Below are 26,488 nucleotides of genomic sequence, written 5' to 3' on the forward strand. Positions count from 1 at the left end.
ACCTCCTTTCTGTTTACCAAATCATTCTCCCTAACCCTCACACTTTGCACACCACCTCGACCAAAACACCCTATATCTGCCACTCTATCATCAAACACATTCAACAAACCTTCAAAATACTCACTCCATCTCCTTCTCACATCACCACTACTTGTTATCACCTCCCCATTGGCCCCCTTCACTGAATATATATATATATATATATATATATATATATATATATATATATATATATATATATATATATATATATATATATATATAAATATCATCCCTGGGGATAGGGGAGAAAGAATACTTCCCACGTATTCCCTGCGTGTCGTAGAAGGCGACTAAAAGGGGAGGGAGCGGGTGGCTGGAAATCCTCCCCTCTCGTTTTTTTCAATTTTCCAAAAGAAGGAACAGAGAAGGGGGCCTGGTGAGGATGTTCCCTCAAAGGCCCATTCCTCTGTTCTTAACGCTACCTCGCTGACGTGGGAAATGGCGAATAGTACGAAAGAAAGAAAATATATACATATATATTTTTTTTTTCTTTTAAACTATTCGCCATTTCCCGCGTTAGCGAGGTAATGTTAAGAACAGAGGACTGGGCCTTTTTTGGAATATCCTCACCTGGCCCCCTCTGTTCCTTCTTTTGGAAAATTAAAAAAACCGAGAGGGGAGGATTTCCAGCCCCCCACTCCCTCCCCTTTTAGTGCCTTCTACGACATGCAGGGAATACATAGGAAGTATTCTTAATCCCCTATCCCCAAGGATAATTTTTTTTTTTTTTGCTGTCTCCCGCGTTTGCGAGGTAGCGCAAGGAAACAGACGAAAGAAATGGCCCAACCCACCCCCATACACATGTATATACATACGTCCACACACGCAAATATACATACCTACACAGCTTTCCATGGTTTACCCCAGACGCTTCACATGCCCTGATTCAATCCACTGACAGCACGTCAACCCCGGTATACCACATGAATCCAATTCACTCTATTCCTTGCCCTCCTTTCACCCTCCTGCATGTTCAGGCCCCGATCACACAAAATCTTTTTCACTCCATCTTTCCACCTCTAATTTGGTCTCCCACTTCTCCTCGTTCACTCCACCTCTGACACATTTATCCTCTTTGTCAATCTTTCCTCACTCATTCTCTCCATGTGACCAAACCATTTCAAAACATCCTCCTCTGCTCTCTCAACCACACTCTTTTTTACCACCACACATGTCTCTTACCCTTTCATTACTTACTCGATCAAACCACTTCACACCACATATTGTCCTCAAACATCTCAGTTCCAGCACATCCACCCTCCTCCACACAACTCTATCTATAGCCCACACCTCGCAACCATATATCATTGTTAGAACCACTATTCCTTCAAACATATCCATTTTTGCTTTCCAAGCTAATGTTCTCGACTTTCACACATTCTTCAACGCTCCCAGAACTTTCGTCCTCTCCCCCACCCTATGACTCACTTCCACTTCCATGGATCCATCCGCTGCCAAATCCACTCCCAGATATCTAAAACACTTCACTTCCTCCAGTTTTTCTCCATTCAAACTTACCTCCCAATTGACTTGTCCCTCAACCCTACTGTACCTAATAACCTTGCTCTTATTCACATTTACTCTCAGCTTTCTTCTTTCACACACTTTACCAAACTCAGTCACCAGCTTCTGCAGTTTCTCACCTGAATCAGCCACCAGCGCTGTACCATCAGTGAACAACTGACTCACTTCCCAAGTTCTCTCATCCACAACAGACTGCATACCTCCCTAACAACCCCATCCATAAACAAATTAAACAACCATGGAGACATCATGCATCCCTGCCGCAAACCAACATTCACTGAGAACCAATCACTTTCCTCTCTTCCTACACGTACACATGCCTTACATCCTCGATAAAAACTTTTCACTGCTTCTAACAACTTGCCTCCCACACCATATATTCTTAATACCTTCCACAGAGCATCATTATCAACTCTATCATATGCCTTCTCCAGATCCATAAATGCTACATACAAATCCATTTGCTTTTCTAAGTATTTCTCACATACCTTCTTCAAAGCAAATACTTGACCCACACATCCTCTACCACTTCTGAAACCACACTACTCTTCCCCAATCTGATGCTTTGTACATGCCTTCACCCTCTCAATCAATACCCTTCCACATAATTTTCCAGGAATACTCAACAAACTTATACCTCTGTAATTTGAGCACTCACTTTTATCCCCTTTGCCTTTGTGCAATGGCACTATGCAAGCATTCCACCAATCCCCAGGCACCTCACCATGAGGCATACATACATTAAATAATCTTACCAACCAGTCAACAACACAGTCATCCCATTTTTTAATAAATTCCACTGCAATACCACCCAAACCCGCTGCCTTGCTGGCTTTCATCTTCCGCAAAGCTTTTACTACCTCTTCTCTGCTTTCCAAATCATTTTCCCTAACCCTCTCACTTTGCACACCACCTTGACCAAAACACCCTATATTTGCCACTCTATCATCAAACACTTTCAACAAACCTTCAAAATACTCACTCCATCTCCTTCTCACATCACCACTACTAGTTCTCACCTTCCCATTAGCCCCCTTCACTTATGTTCCCATTTGTGCCCATACAGGCACATATACATGCATAGACATATATATATCAACATATACATACAAACATACACATACACAGGCATATACAAACATACATATATATATTCATACTTGCTTGCCTTCATCCATTCCTGGCACTACCTTGCCTCACAGGAAACACCATAGCTAACCCTAGCTTCAGTGAGGTAGTGCCAGGAAAACAGACAAAAAAAGGTCACATTAGTTCACACTCAATCTCTAGCTGTCCTGTGTAATGCATCGAAACCACAGCTCCTGATCCACATCCAGGCCCCAGAGACCTTTCCATGGTTTAGCCCAGACGAATTCACATGCCTTGGTTCAGTCCATTGACAGCACGTCTACCCTGGTATATCAAATCATTCTAGTTCACTTTATTCCTTGCACATTTCTCACCCTCCTGTATGTTCAAGCCCTGATTGCTCATAATCTATTTCATTTCATCCTTCCACCTCCCATTTTGGTCTTCCGCTTCTCCTTGTTCCCTCCACCTCTGACACATATATCCTCTTTGTCAATCTTTCCTCACTCATTCTCTCCGTATGTCCAAACCATAGGGAGGTAAAGAATACTTCCCACATATTCTCAGTGAGTCGCATAGGCAACTAAAAGGGGTGGGAGCAGGGGCCTGGAAGTTCTCCCCTCCAACTTTACTTTTTCAAAAGAAGGAACAGGGAGGGGGGGGGGGGGGGGGGGGGGGCATGCAAGAATTTTTCTGTCTAAGGTCAGTCATCTGTTCTTAATGCTACCTCACTGATGATGGAAATGGCAAATATGTAAAAAAAGAAAAAATATACATATATATGAACATACAGGAGGATGACAGGGTGCAAGGAATAGAGTGAATTGGAGCAATGTGGCATACCAGGGTCGATGAGCTGTCAGTGGACTGACCCAGGGAATGTGAAGCGTCTGGGGTAAACCATGAAAAGGTCCGTGGGGCCTGGATGTGGATAGGGAGGTGTGGTTTTGGTGCATTACACAGGACAGCTAGAGATTGAGTGTGAATGAATGTGGCCTTTTTTGTCTGTTTTTCTGGCACTACCTCGCTGAAGCAGGGGGGGTAGCGATGCTGTTTCCTGTGGGGCAGGGTAGCAACAAGAATGGATGGGGGCAAGCAAGTATGAATATGTACATGTGTATATATGTATATGTCAGTGTGTATGTGTATGTATATCATATATATTGATATGTATATGTATGTATTGTGTGAATATGGGCGTTTATGTATGTATATGTGTATATGCGTGTATGGGCCGCTTTTCGTCTGTTTCCTGGTGCTACCTCACTAATGCAGGGAACAGAGATTATGTATAATTATAATAATAATAATAAAAAAAAATATACATATATATATATTTTTTTTTTTCCAAAAGAAGGAACAGAGGAGAGGTCCAGGTGAGGATATTCCCTCAAAGGCCCAGTCCTCTGTTCTTAACGCTACCTCGCTATCGCGGGAAATAGCGAATAGTATAAAAAAAAAAAAAAAAAAAATATTTTTTTTTTTATTTATTTTGCTTTGTCTCTGTCTCCCGTGTTAGCGAGGTAGCGCAAGGAAACAGATGAAAGAATGGCCCAACTTACCCAAATACACATGTATATACATACATGTCCACACACACAAATAAACATACATATACATCTCAATGTATACATATATATACACACACAGACATATACATATATACACATGTACATAATTCATAGTCTGCCTTTATTCATTCCCATTGCCACCTCTCCACACATGGAATAACAACCCCATCCCCCCTCATGTGTGCGAGGTAGCACTAGGAAAAGACAACAAAGGCCCCATTCGTTCACACTCAGTCTCTAGCTGTCATGTAATAATGCACCGAAACCACAGCTCCCTTTCCACAACCAGGCCCCACAGAACTTTCCATGGTTTACCCCAGACGCTTCACATGCCCTGGTTCAATCCATTGACAGCACGTCGACCCCGGTATACCACATCGTTCCAATTCACTCTATTCCTTGCACGCCTTTCAACCTCCTGCATGTTCAGGCCCCGATCACTCAAAATCTTTTTCACTCCATCTTTCCACCTCCAATTTGGTCTCCCACTTCTCCTCGTTCCCTCCACCTCTGACACATATATCCTCTTGGTCAATCTTTCCTCATGTGACCAAACCATTTCTAAACACCCTCTTCTGCTCTCTTAACCACACTCTTTTTATTACCACACATCTCTCTTACCCTATTATTACTTACTCGATCAAACCACCTCACACCACATATTGTCCTCAAACCTCTCATTTCCAGCACATCCACCCTCCTACGCACAACTCTATCCATAGCCCACGCCTCGCAACCATACAACATTGTTGGAACCACTATTCCTTCAAACATACCCATTTTTGCTTTCAGAGATAATGTTCTCGACTTCCACACATTCTTCAAGGCTGCCAGAATTTTCGCCCCTTCCCCCACCCTATGATTCACTTCCATTTCCATGGTTCCATCTGCTGCCAAATCCACTCCCAGATATCTAAAACACTTCACTTCCTCCAGTTTTTCTCCATTCAAACTTACCTCCCAATTGACTTGACCCTCAACCCTACAGTACCTAATAACCTTACTCTTATTCACATTTACTCTCAACTTTCTTCTTTCACACACTTTACCAAACTGAGTCACCAGCTTCTGCAGCTTCTCACATGAATCTGCCACCAGTGCTGTATCATCAGCGAACACCAACGGACTCACTTCCCAAGCTCTCTCATCCACAACAGACTGCATGCTTGCCCCTCTTTCCAAAACTCTTGCATTTACCCCCCAAACGACCCCATCCATAAACAAATTAAACAACCATGGAGACATCACACACCCCTGCCGCAAACCTACATTCACTGAGAACCAATCACTTTCCTCTCTTCCTACAAGTACACATGCCTTACATCCTCGATAAAAACTTTTCACTGCTTCTAACAACTTGCCCCCCACACCATATATTCTTAATATCCCTGGGGATAGGGGAGAAAGAATACTTCCCACGCATTCCTCACGCGTCGTAGAAGGCGACTAAAGGGGACGGGAGCGGGGGGCCAGAAACCCTCCCCTCCCTGTATTTTAAACTTTCTAAACAGGGAAACAGAAGAAGGAGTCACGCGAGGAGTGCTCATCCTCCTCGAAGGCTCAGATTGGGGTGTCTAAATGTGTCTGGATGTAACCAAGATGAGAAAAAAGGAGAGATAGGTAGTATGTTTGAGGAAAGGAACCTGGATGTTTTGGATCTGAGTGAAACGAAGCTCAAGGGTAAAGGGGAAGAGTGGTTTGGGAATGTCTTGGGAGTAAAGTCAGGGGTTAGTGAGAGGACAAGAGCAAGGGAAGGAGTAGCAGTACTCCTGAAACAGGAGTTGTGGGAGTATGTGATAGAATGTAAGAAAGTAAATTCTCAATTAATATGGGTAAAACTGAAAGTTGATGGAGAGAGATGGGTGATTATTGGTGCATATGCACCTGGGCATGAGAAGAAAGATCATGAGAGGCAAGTGTTTTGGGAGCAGCTGAATGAGTGTGTTAGGTGTTTTGATGCACGAGACCGGGTTATAGTGATGGGTGATTTGAATGCAAAGGTGAGTAATGTGGCAGTTGAGGGAATAATTGGTATACATGGGGTGTTCAGTGTTGTAAATGGAAATGGTGAAGAGCTTGTAGATTTATGTGCTGTAAAAGGACTGGTGATTGGGAATACCTGGTTTAAAAAGCGAGATATACATAAGTATACTTATGTAAGTAGGAGAGATGGCCAGAGAGCGTTATTGGATTACGTGTTAATTGACAGGCGCGCGAAAGAGAGACTTTTGGATGTTAATGTGCTGAGAGGTGCAACTGCAGGGATGTCTGATCATTATCTTGTGGAGGCTAAGGTGAAGATTTGTATGGGTTTTCAGAAAAGAAGAGTGAATGTTGGGGTGAAGAGGGTGGTGAGAGTAAGTGAGCTTGGGAAGGAGACTTGTGTGAGGAAGTACCAGGAGAGACTGAGTACAGAATGGAAAAAGGTGAGAACAATGGAGGTAAGGGGAGTGGGGGAGGAATGGGATGTATTTAGGGAATCAGTGATGGATTGCACAAAAGATGCTTGTGGCATGAGAAGAGTGGGAGGTGGGTTGATTAGAAAGGGTAGTGAGTGGTGGGATGAAGAAGTAAGAGTATTAGTGAAAGAGAAGAGAGAGGCATTTGGACGATTTTTGCAGGGAAAAAATGCAATTGAGTGGGAGATGTATAAAAGAAAGAGACAGGAGGTCAAGAGAAAGGTGCAAGAGGTGAAAAAAAGGGCAAATGAGAGTTGGGGTGAGAGAGTATCATTAAATTTTAGGGAGAATAAAAAGATGTTCTGGGAGGAGGTAAATAAAGTGCGTAAGACAAGGGAGCAAATGGGAACTTCAGTGAAGGGCGCAAATGGGGAGGTGATAACAAGTAGTGGTGATGTGAGAAGGAGATGGAGTGAGTATTTTGAAGGTTTGTTGAATGTGTTTGATGATAGAGTGGCAGATATAGGGTGTTTTGGTCGAGGTGGTGTGCAAAGTGAGAGGGTTAGGGAAAATGATTTGGTAAACAGAGAAGAGGTAGTAAAAGCTTTGCGGAAGATGAAAGCCGGCAAGGCAGCAGGTTTGGATGGTATTGCAGTGGAATTTATTAAAAAAGGGGGTGACTGTATTGTTGACTGGTTGGTAAGGTTATTCAATGTATGTATGACTCATGGTGAGGTGCCTGAGGATTGGCGGAATGCGTGCATAGTGCCATTGTACAAAGGCAAAGGGGATAAGAGTGAGTGCTCAAATTACAGAGGTATAAGTTTGTTGAGTATTCCTGGTAAATTATATGGGAGGGTATTGATTGAGAGGGTGAAGGCATGTACAGAGCATCAGATTGGGGAAGAGCAGTGTGGTTTCAGAAGTGGTAGAGGATGTGTGGATCAGGTGTTTGCTTTGAAGAATGTATGTGAGAAATACTTAGAAAAGCAAATGGATTTGTATGTAGCATTTATGGATCTGGAGAAGGCATATGATAGAGTTGATAGAGATGCTCTGTGGAAGGTATTAAGAATATATGGTGTGGGAGGCAAGTTGTTAGAAGCAGTGAAAAGTTTTTATCGAGGATGTAAGGCATGTGTACGTGTAGGAAGAGAGGAAAGTGACTGGTTCTCAGTGAATGTAGGTTTGCGGCAGGGGTGTGTGATGTCTCCATGGTTGTTTAATTTGTTTATGGATGGGGTTGTTAGGGAGGTGAATGCAAGAGTTTTGGAAAGAGGGGCAAGTATGAAGTCTGTTGGGGATGAGAGAGCTTGGGAAGTGAGTCAGTTGTTGTTCGCTGATGATACAGCGCTGGTGGCTGATTTATGTGAGAAACTGCAGAAGCTGGTGACTGAGTTTGGTAAAGTGTGTGGAAGAAGAAAGTTAAGAGTAAATGTGAATAAGAGCAAGGTTATTAGGTACAGTAGGGTTGAGGGTCAAGTCAACTGGGAGGTGAGTTTGAATGGAGAAAACTGGAGGAAGTGAAGTGTTTTAGATATCTGGGAGTGGATCTGGCAGCGGATGGAACCATGGAAGTGGAAGTGGATCATAGGGTGGGGGAGGGGGCGAAAATTCTGGGAGCCTTGAAGAATGTGTGGAAGTCGAGAGCATTATCTCGGAAAGCAAAAATGGGTATGTTTGAAGGAATAGTGGTTCCAACAATGTTGTATGGTTGCGAGGTGTGGGCTATGGATAGAGTTGTGCGCAGGAGGATGGATGTGCTGGAAATGAGATGTTTGAGGACAATGTGTGGAGTGAGGTGGTTTGATCGAGTAAGTAACGTAAGGGTAAGAGAGATGTGTGGAAATAAAAAGAGCGTGGTTGAGAGAGCAGAAGAGGGTGTTTTGAAATGGTTTGGGCACATGGAGAGAATGAGTGAGGAAAGATTGACCAAGAGGATATATATGTCGGAGGTGGAGGGAACGAGGAGAAGAGGGAGACCAAATTGGAGGTGGAAAGATGGAGTGGAAAAGATTTTGTGTGATCGGGGCCTGAACATGCAGGAGGGTGAAAGGAGGGCAAGGAATAGAGTGAATTGGAGCGATGTGGTATACCGGGGTTGACGTGCTGTTAGTGGATTGAATCAAGGCATGTGAAGCGTCTGGGGTAAACCATGGAAAGCTGTGGAGGTATGTATATTTGCGTGTGTGGACGTATGTATATACATGTGTATGGGGGTGGGTTGGGCCATTTCTTTCGTCTGTTTCCTTGCGCTACCTCGCAAACGCTGGGGGGGAGAGAGAGAGAGAGAGAGAGAGAGAGAGAGAGAGAGAGAGAGAGAGAGAGAGAGAGAGAGAGAGAGAGAGAGAGAGAGAGAGAGAGAGCTCATGATGTAGTTCACTACACATGCCACAGCAAATCATCACACAGTTCAAAAAAATTAAAATGGCGAGAGAGAGAGAGAGAGAGAGAGAGAGAGAGAGAGAGAGAGAGAGAGAGAGAGAGAGAGAGAGAGAGAGAGAGAGAGAGAGCTCATGATATAGTTCACTACACATGCCACAGCAAATCATCACACAGTTCAAAAAAATTAAAATGGCAATCAAAATGAAGACATCTTTTTTCTGGCTAATGTATAATTTTCCATTGAAGGAGCACCATCACTGTACTTTAAACAGTTATTTGCTTAGATCTGCAAGTACTACTTGTACAGCATTCAGTACCAACAACTTAATGAGTACCAACTATCACTCTGGCATTACAGCTCTGGTGTGTTTCAATAGCTTTTCATTATAACATAAACTAATGTCCCTCCCAAAAAAACACTAAAAGTAATTTGACCATTGTGAATGAACTGAATCTGCAGAATATGCTTGCATATATTTACTGTCAATATTTTATTTACATAGGTAAACAGAACAGGATATAGTAAAAAAATTCATTTGCCTTACAAATCTTAAGGGACAGAAGCTTGGTCCCTACATGAAATTATATATGAACAATCACAAAAACGATACCATCATACACTGACAAAATTTTTTAGTCCATCACAAGAGACTATCATACATTTGTACAATTACTTTTTCAATAAAGGTATGAAAAATTAAGAGAAAAACTCAAAACATCTGCTGATAAGCTGGAATGTCCCTTTGCTCTCATAAGAGGTAACTGCTGACCAGGCATAAAGACATTTCAAGTTTACACTGGCAACTTGTGGTACTTGAGATATAGAATTTAATAAAACATGCCAAGAAGGTATGTTTTACATATGAGAGTACATTAACTGGATTATAGAATAAGTAAGAACACAAATCCTAAATAAGATCTAGAATATATGAATACGAGGAACTTGGTCTGACTAATCTTTCCATTTTGTGAGGCATTTTACAGTATCATACACATTACATCCAACAGCTTTACATCCCTTAATAACTTACTGGTAATCCTTATTTTTCACTTCTGCAGTTTGAAATTGTGGTAACATGGAATCAAAAATAAATAAAATGATTCATGTGAGCACTAAAATATGTACGATGATTATTGTGCTAATATTATGAGAAGTTACAAAAAGCACCAGTAAAGTAAAAAATAAAGTTCCTTGCAGCAATAGTAACTAATCCAATTGGTTACACTTTCTAATATTATTAAAGGATGTGAATAATCATACTACTCAAAGGCTATCTATAAGTTGAGCTGGCTAACTGTAAATTAAACTAAATCTTGAGCTTCCTGCTAGTCAGACAGCATATGGACAAAATTTATGGGAACTTTCCCTCGGCGTTCTGGCTGTCCTTCAATCATACCTTCCATCCAGTCTCCATCCTCTGTCTCTGCCTTTAGAACAATAATAATTTCACCCTCAGTGAAACTCAACTCATCATCTAAGTCTGCATCACAGTCATATAATGCTTGACACCTTCGTTGACGAACTGAGCCCATTCGCTGTAAAGAATACTGAATACATTAACTTCCAAATAAAAGTTTCATTAACACAATAAATAATATGAAATAAGATGCTGGTATACTGTATATAATTTATGCACCCCATACAATCACCATTATAGGTACAGGTCATGTCTTTACAAGGACCCTGCAGAAAATATACAGGTTGTAAGCTTGGAAAAGAGGCTTGTATGATGAGATACCAAGAGAGACTGAGGATAGCAAAAGGTGAGACTTTATAAGCAAAGGTTAGGTACTGGGTGAATACTGGTACATATTTGGGGAAGCAGTGCTGGCATAAGCAAGAAAAGTGTATGACATTCAGAAGGGAGGTGGCGGGCAAGTGAGAAAGAGTAATGAGTAGTGGGATGAGTTGCTAGTAAAAGAGAAAAGAGGTGTGAATAGAAAGCACTTAGAGAAAAAGGAGCATGAGTGATTGGAAGATGTATATGAGTAAATGGTAGCAGGTCAAGAAAAAGGTGCAGGGGATGAAAAAGAGGGAAAATGAAAGTTGGGGTGAGAGAGTATCAGTAAACTTCAGGGAGAATACAAAAAACATTTGGAAGGAGGTTAACAGTATGAGAAAAATCTATCAATCTATCCATATCTCTGATGCCTGTTCCCTTCAGGAACTCCTTCAAGGGGGTGGCTAAAGCCTTTAGCGTATCAACCTTAATAGGCCACTGGCAGAGGGCAGCTCTAGTGCAGTATTTCACCTAATGCTCCAAATTACTATTTCTATCTAATTCTCTTACCTACTGCTTCTAACATGTATTTCTACCTAATGGACTAAACTAGAGCATATGAAACAGCCAGGGGAAAACATGGAAAGGTCTGTGTGGCCTGGTTGTGGACAGAGGGCTGTGGTTTCAGTGCATTAAACATCATTATACATAATTCGGTTTGGCAGCAGAGAGAGGAACTTTGGAGTGCAAATTTGAATGGAGAGAACTTAGAGGAAGAGGAGCATTTTAAATACCTGTGAGTAAATATGGGAGTGAATGGAACCATGGGAGTTTAAGTGAACCATTGAGTGGGTGAGTGGACAAAGGTCCAGGGTGCAACGAGGAATGTGCATTGAGGTTAGTCTTTAAGAGCAAAGATGGGTATGTCTGAGCATACATTGGTTCTGTAAGGGTTGCATGAATGTGAGGCATGAGCCTTAGATAAAAACGTTTAGAAGAGGGTGGCTGTGTTGGAAATCTGGACAATATGGAGTGTGAGGAGAGTTGACTGAATAAAAGATGATAAGGTAAGAAAGGGGCAAGGTAGTAAGAGTGCTGACATATGGAGTGGGATGAGTGAGGAGAGGATGAGGAAAAGGGTACATAGTCAGAAGTGGAAGGAACAAGTAAAAGGGCAAAACCAAGTTGGAGGTGCAAGGATCAAGTGAAAGATGCTTCAAATGCATGGGGCCTGAAAATGCAGGAAGGGTTTAGGCATGAAAGGGACAGAGTAATGGAGTAATTATAGAGTAATTCAACTTCTTGGCTCGATGAACATACTTGGTATTACTGTGACAACTAACTTATCTTGGGAATTTCACGTAATAGAAATAGTTATGTCTTCTGTGGAACTGGGAGTCTATTTAGATGTTGTAATCAATTTTCATCCAAATAGTTTCTATGTTTATATAAAGGACTGATCCATCTTTGTAAGGAGTATGGCTCTCACATCTGGGGTGAATCTAGCTGTGCATCCTTACTTGACAGAGTTTAGTCAAAAGCAGTACAGTTGATAAACTCTCCCTGTATAACTTCAAAACTTGATCCGATTGCCCTTCACTGCAATAATGGATCATTTTCCATTTTCTACAGGTATTACTATGGTTTTTATTCTTGAGCTGGGCCCCCACCACTAACAACACCACACAATCCTCAGCAAACTACTGTGTCACATGACGACAATGTGGCACTTGTGAACTAAGGGTGGGCCATTTTGATAACTGTTTCTTTCTCTAAACCTTGAAGATTTGAAACTCTCAAATCTCTCATCTCTTTTCTATATAACTATGACCTGACATGCTGTAAAAGGGGTTTTTCACTTCAAAATTTGTCAATACTTTGTCTCTTCTTTTACTCATTCATTAACCTGTCTATATTTCAATTAAAGCCTGACCTTGATGAGGGCTTTTGTCTGTGACTGGAGCCTCCAACATTATCATATTTTTATTATACTTAATTGAAGTTTCTCACATCAGCGAGATAGCACAAGGAAACAGACGAAGAATGGCCCAACCACTCATATACACATATATTCCTATGAGTCCACGGGGAAATGTAATAATCACATCATCAGGGGAGATACAAGAAAGAAATATGTCAGTTGATATACAACATAGAGACGTAGCTAGGACACCATTTGGTAAACAAGTGAATGTCCAAGACAGACAATGAGCTTATCATAAACTTATTGCATGGACAAGGGGGATTGTTTACAAATTTTATCAACAATGAAGCTATCCAATTTGTACAGGCCTTCACTAATATTAAGGTTATGATTCTCTGTGTATTCAATAATAGAAGATAAATGATATCAGTCATGCTTCTGGAGTTAGAGTTAATAACTGAGATGGCATTACACTAGTCAATACAATGATCATAGTTTTACCGTTATTAAACAAGGCACCTGATTCTTGTCCTGTTCTTACACTATATTTATGTTGCTAAAGTCTAACTGAAAGATCCTTGCCAGTCTGCCCAACATAAAACTTATCACAATTTCTACATGGCACTTTATAGATGCATCCAGGAGAATTTTCTGGTGAGTTCCTGATTAAGATATTCTTTATAGTATTATTACTGCTGAAGGCAACATTTACATTAAAGGATTTAAGCAACATGGGAAGTAAAGTAAAATTATGATTAAAAGGGAGAACTAAAAGATTCATGGTGTCAATGGGAGGTTTGGGTTCAACTCTATAATATGATTTCTTTCCTAACTAAAGGGATTTATCAATGAAAGATCTAAGGTACTTTTACTTAGATCCAAAAGGAAATATCTTCTTAAACTTACCATCAATAAGCTCTGAAGTGCAAATACGTAATGCCCTAAGGAACATAGATCAAAATAATGATAATTTAACTCTGTCATGTTGAGATGCATAATAATGGATTTATGAGCATGCATTGGTAGATTTTCTGTATATGCTGTATGTATCTAAAAATGGGAACATACCATTACTTTCATTTTCTACAGTAAATTTGATGAAAGGAACTAAATTGTTAAGTAAGGGGAAAAATGTTTGTAAATTTTCATTTGTAGGCCAAACACAAAGAACATCATCTACATACCTAAACCAAATTGCATTACAAGGTAAGATTTTATCAATTTTTTCATTACTTTGCTGCCGTTTCCCGCGTTAGCGTGGTAGTGCAAGGAAACAGCTAACAGATGAAAGAATGGCCCAATCCAACCACATACACATGTATATACATACACGTCCACACATGCACATATACATACCTATACATTTTAATGTATTACATATATATACATATCATATATATATTATATTTATATATTTTGCTTTGTCGCTGTCTCCCGCATTAGCGAGGTAGCGCAAGGAAACAGACGAAAGAATGGCCCAACCCACCCACATACACATGTATATACATACACGTCCACACACGCAAATATACATACCTATACATCTCAATGTACACATATATATACACACACAGACATATACATATATACACATGTACATAATTCATACTGTCTGCCTTTAATCATTCCCATCACCACCCTGCCACACATGAAATAACAACCCTCTCCCTCCTCGTGTGTGCAAGGTAGCGCTAGGAAAAGACAACAAAGGCCCCATTCGTTCACACTCAGTCTTTAGCTGTCATGTAATAATGCACCGAAACCACAGCTCTCTTTCCACATCCAGGCCCCACAGAACTTTCCATGGTTTACCCCGGACCCTTCACGTGCCCTGGTTCAATCCATTGACAGCACGTCGACCCTGGTATACCACATCGTTCCAATTCACTCTATTCCTTGCATGCCTTTCACCCTCCTGCATGTTCAGGCCCCGATCACTCAAAATCTTTTTCACTCCATCTTTCCACCTCCAATTTGGTCTCACACTTCTCCTTGTTCCCTCCACCTCTGACACATATCCTCTTGGTCAATCTTTCATCACTCATCCTCTCCATGTGACCAAACCATTTCAAAACACCCTCTTCTGCTCTCTCAACCACACTCTTTTTATTTCCACACGTCTCTCTTACCCTTACATTACTTACTCGATCAAACCGCCTCGCACCACATATTGTCCTCAAACATCTCATTTCCAGCACATCCACCCTCATGCGCACAACTCTATCCATAGCCCACGCCTCGCAGCCATACAACATTGTTGGAACCACTATTCCTTCAAACATACCCATTTTTGCTTTCCGAGATAATGTTCTCGACTTCCAAACATTCTTCAAGGCTCCCAGAATTTTAGCCCCCTCCACCACCCTATGATTCACTTCTGCTTCCATGGTTCCATCCACTGCCAGATCCACTCCCAGATATCCAAAACACTTTACTTCCTCCAGTTTTTCTCCATTCAAACTTACCTCCCAATTGACTCGACCCTCAACCCTACTGTACCTAATAACCTTGCTCTTATTTACATTTACTCTTAACTTTCTTCTTTCACACACCTTACCAAACTCAGTCACCAGCTTCTGCAGTTTCTCACATGAATCAGCCACCAGCGCTGTATCATCAGCAAACAACAACTGACTCACTTCCCAAGCTCTCTCATCAACAACAGACTGCATACTTGCCCCTCTTTCCAAAACTCTTCCATTCACCTCCCTACCAACCACATCCATAAACAAATTAAACAACCATGGAGACATCACACACCCCTGCCGGAAACCTACATTCATTGAGAGCCAATCACTTTCCTCTCTTCCTACACGTACACACGCCTTACATCCTCGATAAAAACTTTTCACTGCTTCTAACAACTTGCCTCCCACACCATATATTCTTAATACCTTCCACAGAGCATCTCTATTAACTCTATCATATGCCTTCTCCAGATCCATAAATGCTACATACAAACCCATTTGCTTCTCTAAGTATTTCTCACATACATTCATCAAAGCAAACACCTGATCCACACATCCTCTACCACTTCTGAAACCATACTGCTCTTCCCCAATCTGATGCTCTGTACATGCCTTCACCCTCTCAATCAATACCCTCCTATATAATTTACCAGGAATACTCAACAAACTTATACCTCTGTAATTTGAGCACTCACTCTTATCCCCTTTGCCTTTGTACAATGGCACTATGCACGCATTCCGCCAATCCTCAGGCACCTCACCATGAATCATACATACATTAAGTAACCTTACCAACCAGTCAACAATACAGTCACCCCCTTTTTTAATAAATTCCACTGCAATACCATCCAAACCTGCTGCCTTGCCGGCTTTCATCTTCCGCAAAGCTTTTACTACCTCTTCTCTGTTTACCAAATCATCCTCCCTAACCCTCTCACTTTGCACACCACCTCGACCAAAACACCCTATATCTGCCACTCTATCATCAAACACATTCAACAAACCTTCAAAATACTCACTCCATCTCCTCATCACCACTACTTGTTATCACCTCCCCATTACCCCCTTCGCTAAAGTTCCCATTTGCTCCCTTGTCTTACGCACTTTATTTACCTCCTTCCAAAACATCTTTTTATTCTCCCTAAAATTTAATGATACTCTCTCACCCCAACTCTCATTTGCCCTCTTTTTCACCTCTTGCACCTTTATCTTGACCTCCTGCCTCTTTCTTTTATACATCTCCCACTCATTTGCTTTGTTTCCCTGCAAAAATCGTCCAAATGCCTCTCTCTTCTCTTTCACTAATAATCTTACTTCTTCATCCCACCACTCACTACCCTTTCTAATCAACCCACCTCCCACGCTTCTCATGCCACAAGCATCTTTTGCGCAAGCCATCACTGCTTCCCTAAATACATCCCATTCCTCCCCCACTCCCCTTACCTCCTTTGTTCTCACCTTTTTCCATTCTGTACTCAGTCTCTCCTGGTACTTCCTCACACAAGTCTCCTTCCCAAACTCACTTACTCTCACTACTCTCTTCACCCCAACATTCTCTCTTCTTTTCTGAAAACCCCTACAAATCTTCACCTTCGCCTCCACAAGATAATGATCAGACATCCCTCTAGTTGCAACTCTCAGCACATTAACATCCAAAAGTCTCTCTTTCGCGCACCTATCAATTAACACGTAATCCAATAATGCTCTCTGGCCATCTCTCCTACTTACATACGTTTAAAGATTACTTAGTACCGGTGAAAGAGGGTTACCAATTGCCATACCAAATTCTTGAGCGTAATATTCTCCACTGAATCAAAATACAGTCTTTTATACATAATTTTATCACTTCAATAAAAAGAGACTTTGAAACAGGTAAATGAATATCATCAAATAAATATTCTAAGAGGTCATCAACTGGAACTTTTGTGGACAGAGGAAACATCAAAGCTAACAAGTTTGAAATCAAAATTAACAATTTATATGTGATGGAGCCTAATGAACTCACAATAGGTCTTGCTAAAAAACTTTTGATAAGAGAACCATTACCTTCAACAACAACTTCAGTTCTTTACTGAAATGAGAATTAACTGCTTCTTGTGATAAGTTTTATGTTGGGCAGACTGGTAAGGATCTTTCTGTTAGACTAAAGCAACATAAATAAAGTATAAGAATAGGACAAGACTCAAATGCCTCGTTTAATCATGTTAAAACCTATGGTCATTGTACTGACTGAAGTAATGCCATCTCAGTTATTAACTCTAACTCCAGTACCACGAGAAATATCACTGAATCTTCTATAACTAAATACACAAAGAATTATAACATTAATATTAGTGAAGGCCTGTACAAATTGGATAGCTTTATTGTTGATAAAATTTGTAAACAATTCCCCTTCTTGTACACATGATAAGTTTATGATATGCTCGTTGTCTGTCTTGGACAGTCACTTGTTTACCAAATGGCATCCTAGCTACATCTCTTTGTTGTATATTGACTTACATTTCTTTCTTGTATCTCCCCTGATGATGTGACTACTACACGAAAGTGCAGTTGGGATCTTATCGCGTTTCATTTCCCAATGGACTCAGGAATATACTTGATCATGCATCAAACTGTGATCCTTTCCATAAACATACATATATATACATAAAGACCCATACACGCACATATTTATACATATACATTTCAATGTATACATACAAAGACATATATACACGTACATATTCATACTTGCTGCCTTCGTCCAGTCACGTTGCCACCCCGCCACACGAAACAGCATACCCCCCTCCAGCGAAGTAGCGCCAGGAAAAGACAAAAAGGCCAGATTCGTCCACACTCAGTCTCTAGCTGTCATGCGTAACGCACAGAAACCACAGCTCCCTATCCACTTCCAGGCCCCACAGACTTTCCTTGGTTTACCCTAGACGTTTCACATGCCCGGGTTCAGTCCAGTGACAGCACATCAACCCTGTTATACCACATCGTTCTAATTCACTTTATTACTTGCACGCCTCTCACCTTCCTGTATGTTCAGGCCCTAATCGCTCAAAATCCCTTTCACTCCATCCTTCCATCTCCAATTTGGTCTCCTGCTTCTCCTTGATCCCTCCACCTCTGGCACATGTATCCTCTTTGTCAACCTTTCCTCACTCATTCTTTCCATATGTCCAAATCATTTCAACACATCCTCTTCTGCTCTCTCAAACACATTCTTTTTACCACAAATCTCCCTTACCATTTCATTACTTACTTGATCAAACCACTTCACACCACATACTGTCCTTAAACATTTCACATCCACCCTCCTCTGTACAACCCTATCTATGGCCAATGTCTCGCAACCATATAATATCGTTGAAAATACTAGGTTGGTTGGCTTCCTTCAAACTTACCAATTATCGTTCTCCAAGATAATGTTCTCTCTTTCCACACATTCTTCACCACTCCCAGAATCTTCGCCACCTCCTCCACCTTATGACTCACTTCCACTTCCATGGTTCCATTTGCTGCTAAATCAACTCCCAGAAATCTAAAACACTTCACTTCCCCCTACTTTTCTCCATTCAAACTCACATCCCAATCAATTTGTCCCTCAACCCTGCTGAACCTAATAACCTTGCTCTTATTCACATTTACTATCAACTTTCTCTTTTCACACACTTCCAAATTCAGTCATCACCTTCTGCTGTTTCTCACTTGAATCAACCACCAGTGCTGTATCATCAGTGAACAACAACGACTCTCTTCCCAGGCCCTCTCAACTAACATAAAAAGTAAAGGGGAAGGGAGTGGTGATAAACTCCAGAGAGAATAAGAAAGTCTTGTAATGAGGTGAATATTGGTAGGAAAACAATGTGATATGAATGTAAGAGGCAAAATTCCAAGATGCAATGAATGAGAGAGGAGGGAGCTAAGTGGTTTTCACTTAAAGAGGGTCTGCATCAAGGATATGTGATGTCACTGTGGATATGTAATCTTTATGGATGGGTGGTAAGGAAATTAAATCCTATGGTTAAGAACTAAATACAGTAAACTAGGGATTTCTGAGGTATGCTAAATTGTAGTCACCTGAGAAAAACTAACAAAGTGGCAGCAAGCTGTCATTAACATAGAGGGAAAATTTGAGTTCTCTACAAAATAGCCTACCAAATCACTTGATGCCATACAAGAGCAGCAAGCTTGGAACTGCAAAAAATTTTGCAGTCATCTTCAACAAGGATAGAGAACCTGAAACTTAGTCGAGTAGTAACCACAGCACACTTCTCACCACATACCTAGCAAACAGAACCAAATCAGGAACCTATTTAGGGTATCCAGAGACAGTTAAAAAAGAATAAAACAGTCAACCCATCCTGACCATGACCATATATCTAGCAGGAGGAATTACGTTTGAATTATGTTAGTGTGCTGCTCCACATTCTCACAGGGCCTAGGCTGGATGATTCACTTGTAAAATGAGAAGGAACCATCCAATATACTGAGATAAGATCCCCTGGCTGTGTGGGAAGAAAAGGTCAACATAGTGCTTTAGCCCCACATTCTTGCAAGATATGTTTAAACTCCACCAGGATTTCTACTCTTACATTCAGCTGCTACACAAGGCAAATAAATTGTGTTTAATAGCTGAAACATGTCATACTCTTATTGAAAAATCTGGACATGAATTATCATTACAACAGATCTGTACAATAATCAGGCCACCAGGTAATGCTACAGGATGCCTTCCCATAAAAGAAAATCCTACAAGATCAACTCTATGTGTCCCCCATTATTGTGGCAAGAACAAGAATCATACCTAACTATACACAAAAAGAAGAACTGCAGCAATAATCAGGGCAACTAAATAGTCTGCTTTATCAAGACATGATGACAATTGTCAAGAAGAAAGTAAGGATGAAAAGTGGGCTGTCAACTGATGAAAATTTAGGGTGGAGGCAGGGGTGTCTTTCTACAGCAGATCGTTTACCTACAATCTAAAGTTTCATCTGTAAATGCTGTACAATTACTGCTCTACTTTAAGGCACTAAGTTTAATTCATACATTCAGATGCAGGAAATAATTCCAACAAAATCTTACCATTGGAATTCAAATCTCACAATGTGGCATATCAAACCAATTTATTGAATACAAAAGGAACTGTAAAACATAAACTAAATGCTCATAAATTTTCTATATGATCTCTCACCCTTCTAGGTGGTGGCCGAGGATCATCAGACACCAGCGATGACAACGACTCAGTTGATCGGCCGTTAATGAAGGTGTTTGGAGATTCTTGTGGAGATGATGAGGGTGAAGTATCTGTGTCCAGAGGTCTGCCATCACTTGTACTACCTAAAATAGTTCCACATTACACTATATTTGGAAAAGAAGAGTCAGCCTTAAATAGTCTCTAACCACAAAAAGTTGACATACTCTCAACGAGTTTCTTAATCAGCTTCACTACCACAATCAAGTTACAAAATATCAGTTATCAAAATCATCTTATTTTTCATGGCAGCAAATTATAAATCACAATTCCCATCAATCAGAAACTAGTTGATGATATTATTCAAATGAATCAATAAAGTTCATATTCAAGACGTAAAAAATTAAGGTTAGATATCAAAAACTTGGGGTAGGCATGCATGTGCAGATGCTCAAACAGTAATATACATAAAAGCAAATAAAAGCAAGTGTTAAAATATGAAAGTACTGCAATAATAAAGCATACAGAAAGGATCCAGATGTAAAAACTTGAGCATGGCACAAAATGCGTGAGGAAAGCTACTAAAGAATAATCATGTTGGAAAACATCAGTAACTGTAAGAATTTAAAACACTAAATCTATGAGAAAAGAACTGTCAAGCACATTGTCCGCAGATTACAAAATAAACTCAATTTCTGGAGACAAGAAACTTAAATATCTCCTTTTTTTAACTTTTAAAGTATATCTGCATTGGTATAAATATGTCTTTTATATTCTTTCATTCCTTTTAACTTTTACAAGTATAACTGTATTGGTATAAATCTGTCAAGGCTTTTGTATTCTTTCAATCCTTTCTATATAAACATCTTCAGTATAATAGTAAGGATCTTCAAAATTAAGATAAAAGATGAGATCCCTAAGCATAAGCTATCTATTGCTCTTTCACTAAGCAATAATCAATAAAATGTTATTCTTATGCAAATCTGCTTCCACAATGATAAAAGGCAACAAATGTTCTGAAACGAGTCACATTAGTTCAGTGTGACTCAATTTACATATATTGCGACTAGGTTATCAAAGTGAGGGTGGATCTCCTCTAGCCATGAAGAGGGCAAACATCATGGCTTGTCAATCAAATATCTTACTACGGATCTCCTCTTACCATGAAGAGAGCAAACATGATGAATGTCAATCAAGTATAGTGAGTGGGAACCAATGCTAATGATGTTTGCTTCCTTCAGTTTTCATGATTAAATATGAATGAATAGCTTTCAAGTGTAAGGCATAGCCTCTGGTGGGTTAATGGAGCATAGCAGCTTGTGATAAAGTATAACCACAGTATTAATTCAATGACCTCAAACTGCTTATTATGTAACAATCTTGCTAAGAAGTGACCATATCCCAAACTTAAATGCGTTATCAGGCATGGTGTATCACACGGTATTTCCATATAATTACATACTTCAGTGCCTAAGTTATTCTCTCTGCTGACTACTGCTGGGAATACTATTCTAGAGAAAAGTATCTTTTACCTGATAAGTGACCATCATCAGATTTGCAACTCTACAACGATACAAGGTCAACATCAATTTACTATCGAGTCACTGGCACAGTCTTTGAGGAATCCACAAGCATGCCTTACAGTTTCATAAAGAGTAAATATATGTAGTTGTGGCAATTGTCTCACTTGTTGGGTAAGCACTACACTAAAGGATACAGATGTTAGCAAACTGTCTGGCAAAGACTTTGCATATACCAGCCTTCCTTAACTTTAGATGTGGGAAAGAATACACACAGAATTAGGATATCATCAATATCTAAAAGTAAATTCTAATGATAAAACCAAAACATCATAGTACATATTTTCTAATTTATTTTGTACCTACTCTTGAAAGAGGTTTTATGACATACTTCATATCCAATTATCTAAGTGACCTTGCTTAACCTTAACTATTAACAAACTACAGGATGCTAACATCCCTACCAATTAAATACTCAGCTTCAGTCCTAAACTTCATCTTCCCTTCTACTTGTTTTCAAAGATCTAAATCATATGCACTGTTTCAGCTTCTCTCTACATATTCTCTAACCCTTTCGCATGTCCATTACCACCTCAGAACCTCACATATTGACACATCAATGACTCTCTTATCTATCAGCACCTGATAGAGAACTTCTTCATTGGGGATTTAAAAAAACCATCATATCTCCAAAAATGAGGTACATCCATAAGGATTCATCCCCCTTGACTAACAGAGAACAGAGGTTGGCATGTTTATTCACAAGACTTGATGACCATACATCTGCTTGTCTAGACCTATAAAGAAACTTCACAGAGGGTTGGTGTTAACACTTGACCATCAAACTCCAATTATTCAATGACTTAACTTGAAATTATTCAGAGAGAGGAACAGCCAGGCAATCATCAATTATTTCCTGGTGAAAAGCCAAAAACTCTGAAATACTGTCCATTCTCTTGCTCCTATGTGATCCTCTGAAGACTAGTAGTCACACATGGAATCCACATCTATATTCCATACACAGGTCCACAGGACCTCTCCAAACCATGGGTCTCTTTACCTATTCCTTGTGGAGGCATCAAGAAGATTACTTAAAGCAATATTTTACCAAAAGAGCCTATTCACCCATAATACCACTCTTTTGACTTGTAACTTCACTTAATCATGAAAAATTCCTAAGAAGCTGAATTTTCCCAACAGCCATTCTAACTGGTGGTGAAATGCTACCCTCTGAACTAGCACAGCAGCATCAGCTTCAAAATATGCTAAATCCTTGTATGCTAGAAGCTAAAGCAAACCTGTACAGAAATGTCAATTAATTTGTACCAAGCAACCTTCTAATCTTGAATAGTCCAAGTTTTTCCATATCCATAGAAAGGTCTGCTTTTTGAAATACAACTAAGCAACTCTGCCTGATTTACTCTCTTTTAAGTCTGCTGTTACTAGAAAATCATCAAGCTATGCCAGCACTATCACATTTAATGATATCAGCCTGATTAGGGGACTGAAATCAAACCAGTAAGAATCTGTTGTACTAAGTTTAGTCCATCAAAAATCTTCAAACTGAATTTTAAGGCCTCATATTTCTCTTCAGAATATTCTGGGCACATTCTACCATGGTCACTCTGATTCCATTGCTTATTTTCCTGTTTGAAAGAAAAAAATCTGGAACCATTCTGGTCTTCAAGACTTCTTTCCAACTGGAAATGAGAATGCAAAATAAATATATGCCAGACACAGCATAAGGTGATGGGTTGTGGGAGGTTTTATGTTTTGAATAATGTTTCTTGGTGTTTTCAACTTCGGCTTTGGTCTGCCATTAAGCAATACACTAAGAAAGTCTTAGTGTGTCATCAAATGAAATACCTTAGTTGCAACAGCATTAATGATATCCCATACATGTTACAACATTCTTGGAATTTGTCTGGATGGCAACAGACTTCTACAAAATATTCTAAGAAGTGAACAGTTGTTGCAAGAAGGTCTGCTTCATTTGAGGTTATCTGGGGTGAGACTGTCCTTGTACCCATTAATTCCCAACTCTTCTCATCATTCACACACACACACACACACACACACACACACACAAACTCTTCATCTTTCACTGATACACATCTCTGGCACCCTCTCAACTCCATTTCTCTAACACACATCAGCCATTGGTGAAACACACCCTCGCCCCAAAATACTCCAACTCTGTCCGTATACTGAGGTGGTCACGTCAAGAATCACCCCAGAGAAATGAAAGTATGAACCTTTCCATTTCCTTGGCATTTTGCCTCTCTCCATTGATATCTTGAGCAGTAATTCAAGTGTTATACCTAACACACGTGCACACGTCTTGGTGTAAACAAATATGCTTTTCTTTCTGCCTGATGGAAATAGATGATGGCGGCAAGTATGGATACATAAATGTCCATATATGTATATGTCTATGTATGTATACGGTGAAATGTATATGTAGGTATATGTGCGTGTGTGGACGTTTATGTATACACGTGTATGTGGGTGGGTTGGGCCATTCCTTGTATGTTTCCTTGTGTTACCTCACTAACACAGGAGACAGTGGTTAATATATATATATATATATCATTTTTATATCTATTTTGCTTTGTCACTGTCTCCCGCGTTAGCGAGGTAGCGCAAGGAAACAGACGAAAGAATGGCCCAACCCACCCACATACACATGTATATACATACATGTCCACACACGCAAATATGCGTACCTATACATCTCAACGTATACATATATATACACACACAGACATATACATATATACACATGTACACAATTCATACTGTCTGCCTTCATTCATTCCCATGGCCACCTCGCCACACATGAAATAACAACTCCCTCCCTCCTCATGTGTGTGAGGTAGCGCTAAGAAGACAACAAAGGCCTCATTCGTTCACACTCAGTCTCTAGCTGTCATGTAATAATGCACTGAAACCACAGCTCCCTTTCCACATCCAAGCCCCACAGAACTTTCCATGGTTTACCCCGGACACTTCACATGCCTTAGTTCAATCCATTGACAGCATGTCGACCCCGGTATAACACATCATTCCAATTCACTCTATTCCTTGCATGCCTTTCACCTTCCTGCATGTTCAGGCCCCGATAACTCAAAATCTTTTTCACTCCATCTTTCCACCTCCAATTTGGTCTCCCACTTCTCCTCGTTCCCTCCACCTCCGACACATATATCCTTTTGGTCAATCTTTCCTCACTCATTCTCTCCGTGTGACCCAACCATTTCAAAACACCCTCTTCTGCTCTCTCAACCACACTCTTTTTATTACCACACATCTCTCTTACCCTTACATTACTTACTCGATCAAACCACCTCACACCACATATTGTCCTCAAACATCTCATTTCCAGCACATCCATCCTCCTGCGCACAACTCTATCCATATCCCATGCCTCGCAACTATACAACATTGTTGGAACCACTATTCCTTCAAACATACATATTTTGCTTTCCGAGATAATGTTCTCGACTTCCACATATTCTTCAAGGCTCCTAGAATTTTTGCCCCCTCCCCCACCCTATGATTCACTTCCGCTTCCATGGTTCCATCCGCTGCCAAATCCACTACCAGATATCTAAAACATTTCACTTCCTCAAGTTTTTCTCCATTCAAACTTACCTCCCAACTGACTTGACCCTCAACCCTACTGTACCTAAAATAACCTTGCTCTTATTCACATTTACTCTCAACTTTCTTCTTTCACACACTTTACCAAACTCAGTCACCAGCTTCTGCAGTTTCTCACATGAATCAGCCACCAGCGCTGTATCATCAGCGAACAACAACTGACTCACTTCCCAAGCTCTCTCATCCACAACGGACTGCATACTTGCCCCTTCCCCTCTTTCCAAAACCCTTGCATTCACCTCCCTAACAACCCCATCCATAAACAAATTAAACAACCATGGAGACATCACACACTGCTGCAGCAAACCTACATTCACTGAGAACCAATCACTTTCCTCTCTTCCTACACGTACGATTTTTGCAGGGAAATAATGCAAATGACTGGGAGATGTATAAAAGAAAGAGGCAGAAGGTCAAGAGAAAGGTGCAAGTGGTGAAAAAGAGGGCAAATGAGAGTTGGGGTGAGGGAGTATCATTAAATTTTAGGGAGAATAAAAAGATGTTTTGGAAGGACGTAAATAAAGTGCATAAGACAAGGGAACAAATGGGAACTTCAGTGAAGGGGGCTAATGGGGAGGTGATAACAAGTAGTGGTGATGTGAGAAGGAGATGGAGTGAGTATTTTGAAGGTTTGTTGAATGTGTTTGATGATAGAGTGGCAGATATAGGGTGTTTTGGTTGAGGTGGTGTGCAAAGTGAGAGGGTTAGGGAGGATAATTTGCTAAACAGAGAAGAGGTAGTAAAAGCTTTGCGGAAGATAAAAGCCAGCAAGGCAGCAGGTTTGGATGGCACTGCTGTGGAACTGATTAAAAAAAGGGGGTGACTGTATTGTTGACTGGTTGGTAAGGTTATTTAATGTATGTTTGATTCATGGTGAGGTGCCTGAGGATTGGCGGAATGCTTGCATAGTGCCATTGTACAAAGGCAAAGGGGAAAAAGGTGAGTGCTCAAATTACAGAGGTACAAGTTTGTTGAGTATTCCTGGGAAATTATATGG

General features: G+C 40.4%; 1 protein-coding gene across 1 annotated transcript in view; it reads right to left on the minus strand.

Annotated features, from left to right (window-relative positions):
- Positions 1 to 9,472: 9,472 nt before the first annotated feature.
- Positions 9,473 to 26,488, minus strand: part of LOC139763546 (arf-GAP with SH3 domain, ANK repeat and PH domain-containing protein 1-like) — a 272,263-nt gene continuing 255,247 nt past the window's right edge. Inside the window, exons 10-11 of the mRNA XM_071689748.1 lie at positions 20,309 to 20,454; positions 9,473 to 10,546 (exon numbers count right to left, since the gene is read on the minus strand). Coding sequence (XP_071545849.1) covers positions 10,337 to 10,546; positions 20,309 to 20,454 — 356 coding nt within the window. The 3' untranslated portion in view covers positions 9,473 to 10,336. The remainder of the gene's footprint in view (positions 10,547 to 20,308; positions 20,455 to 26,488) is intronic.

The sequence above is a fragment of the Panulirus ornatus genome, chromosome 47 (genome assembly GCF_036320965.1).
Source record: "Panulirus ornatus isolate Po-2019 chromosome 47, ASM3632096v1, whole genome shotgun sequence".
Taxonomy (NCBI): domain Eukaryota; kingdom Metazoa; phylum Arthropoda; class Malacostraca; order Decapoda; family Palinuridae; genus Panulirus; species Panulirus ornatus.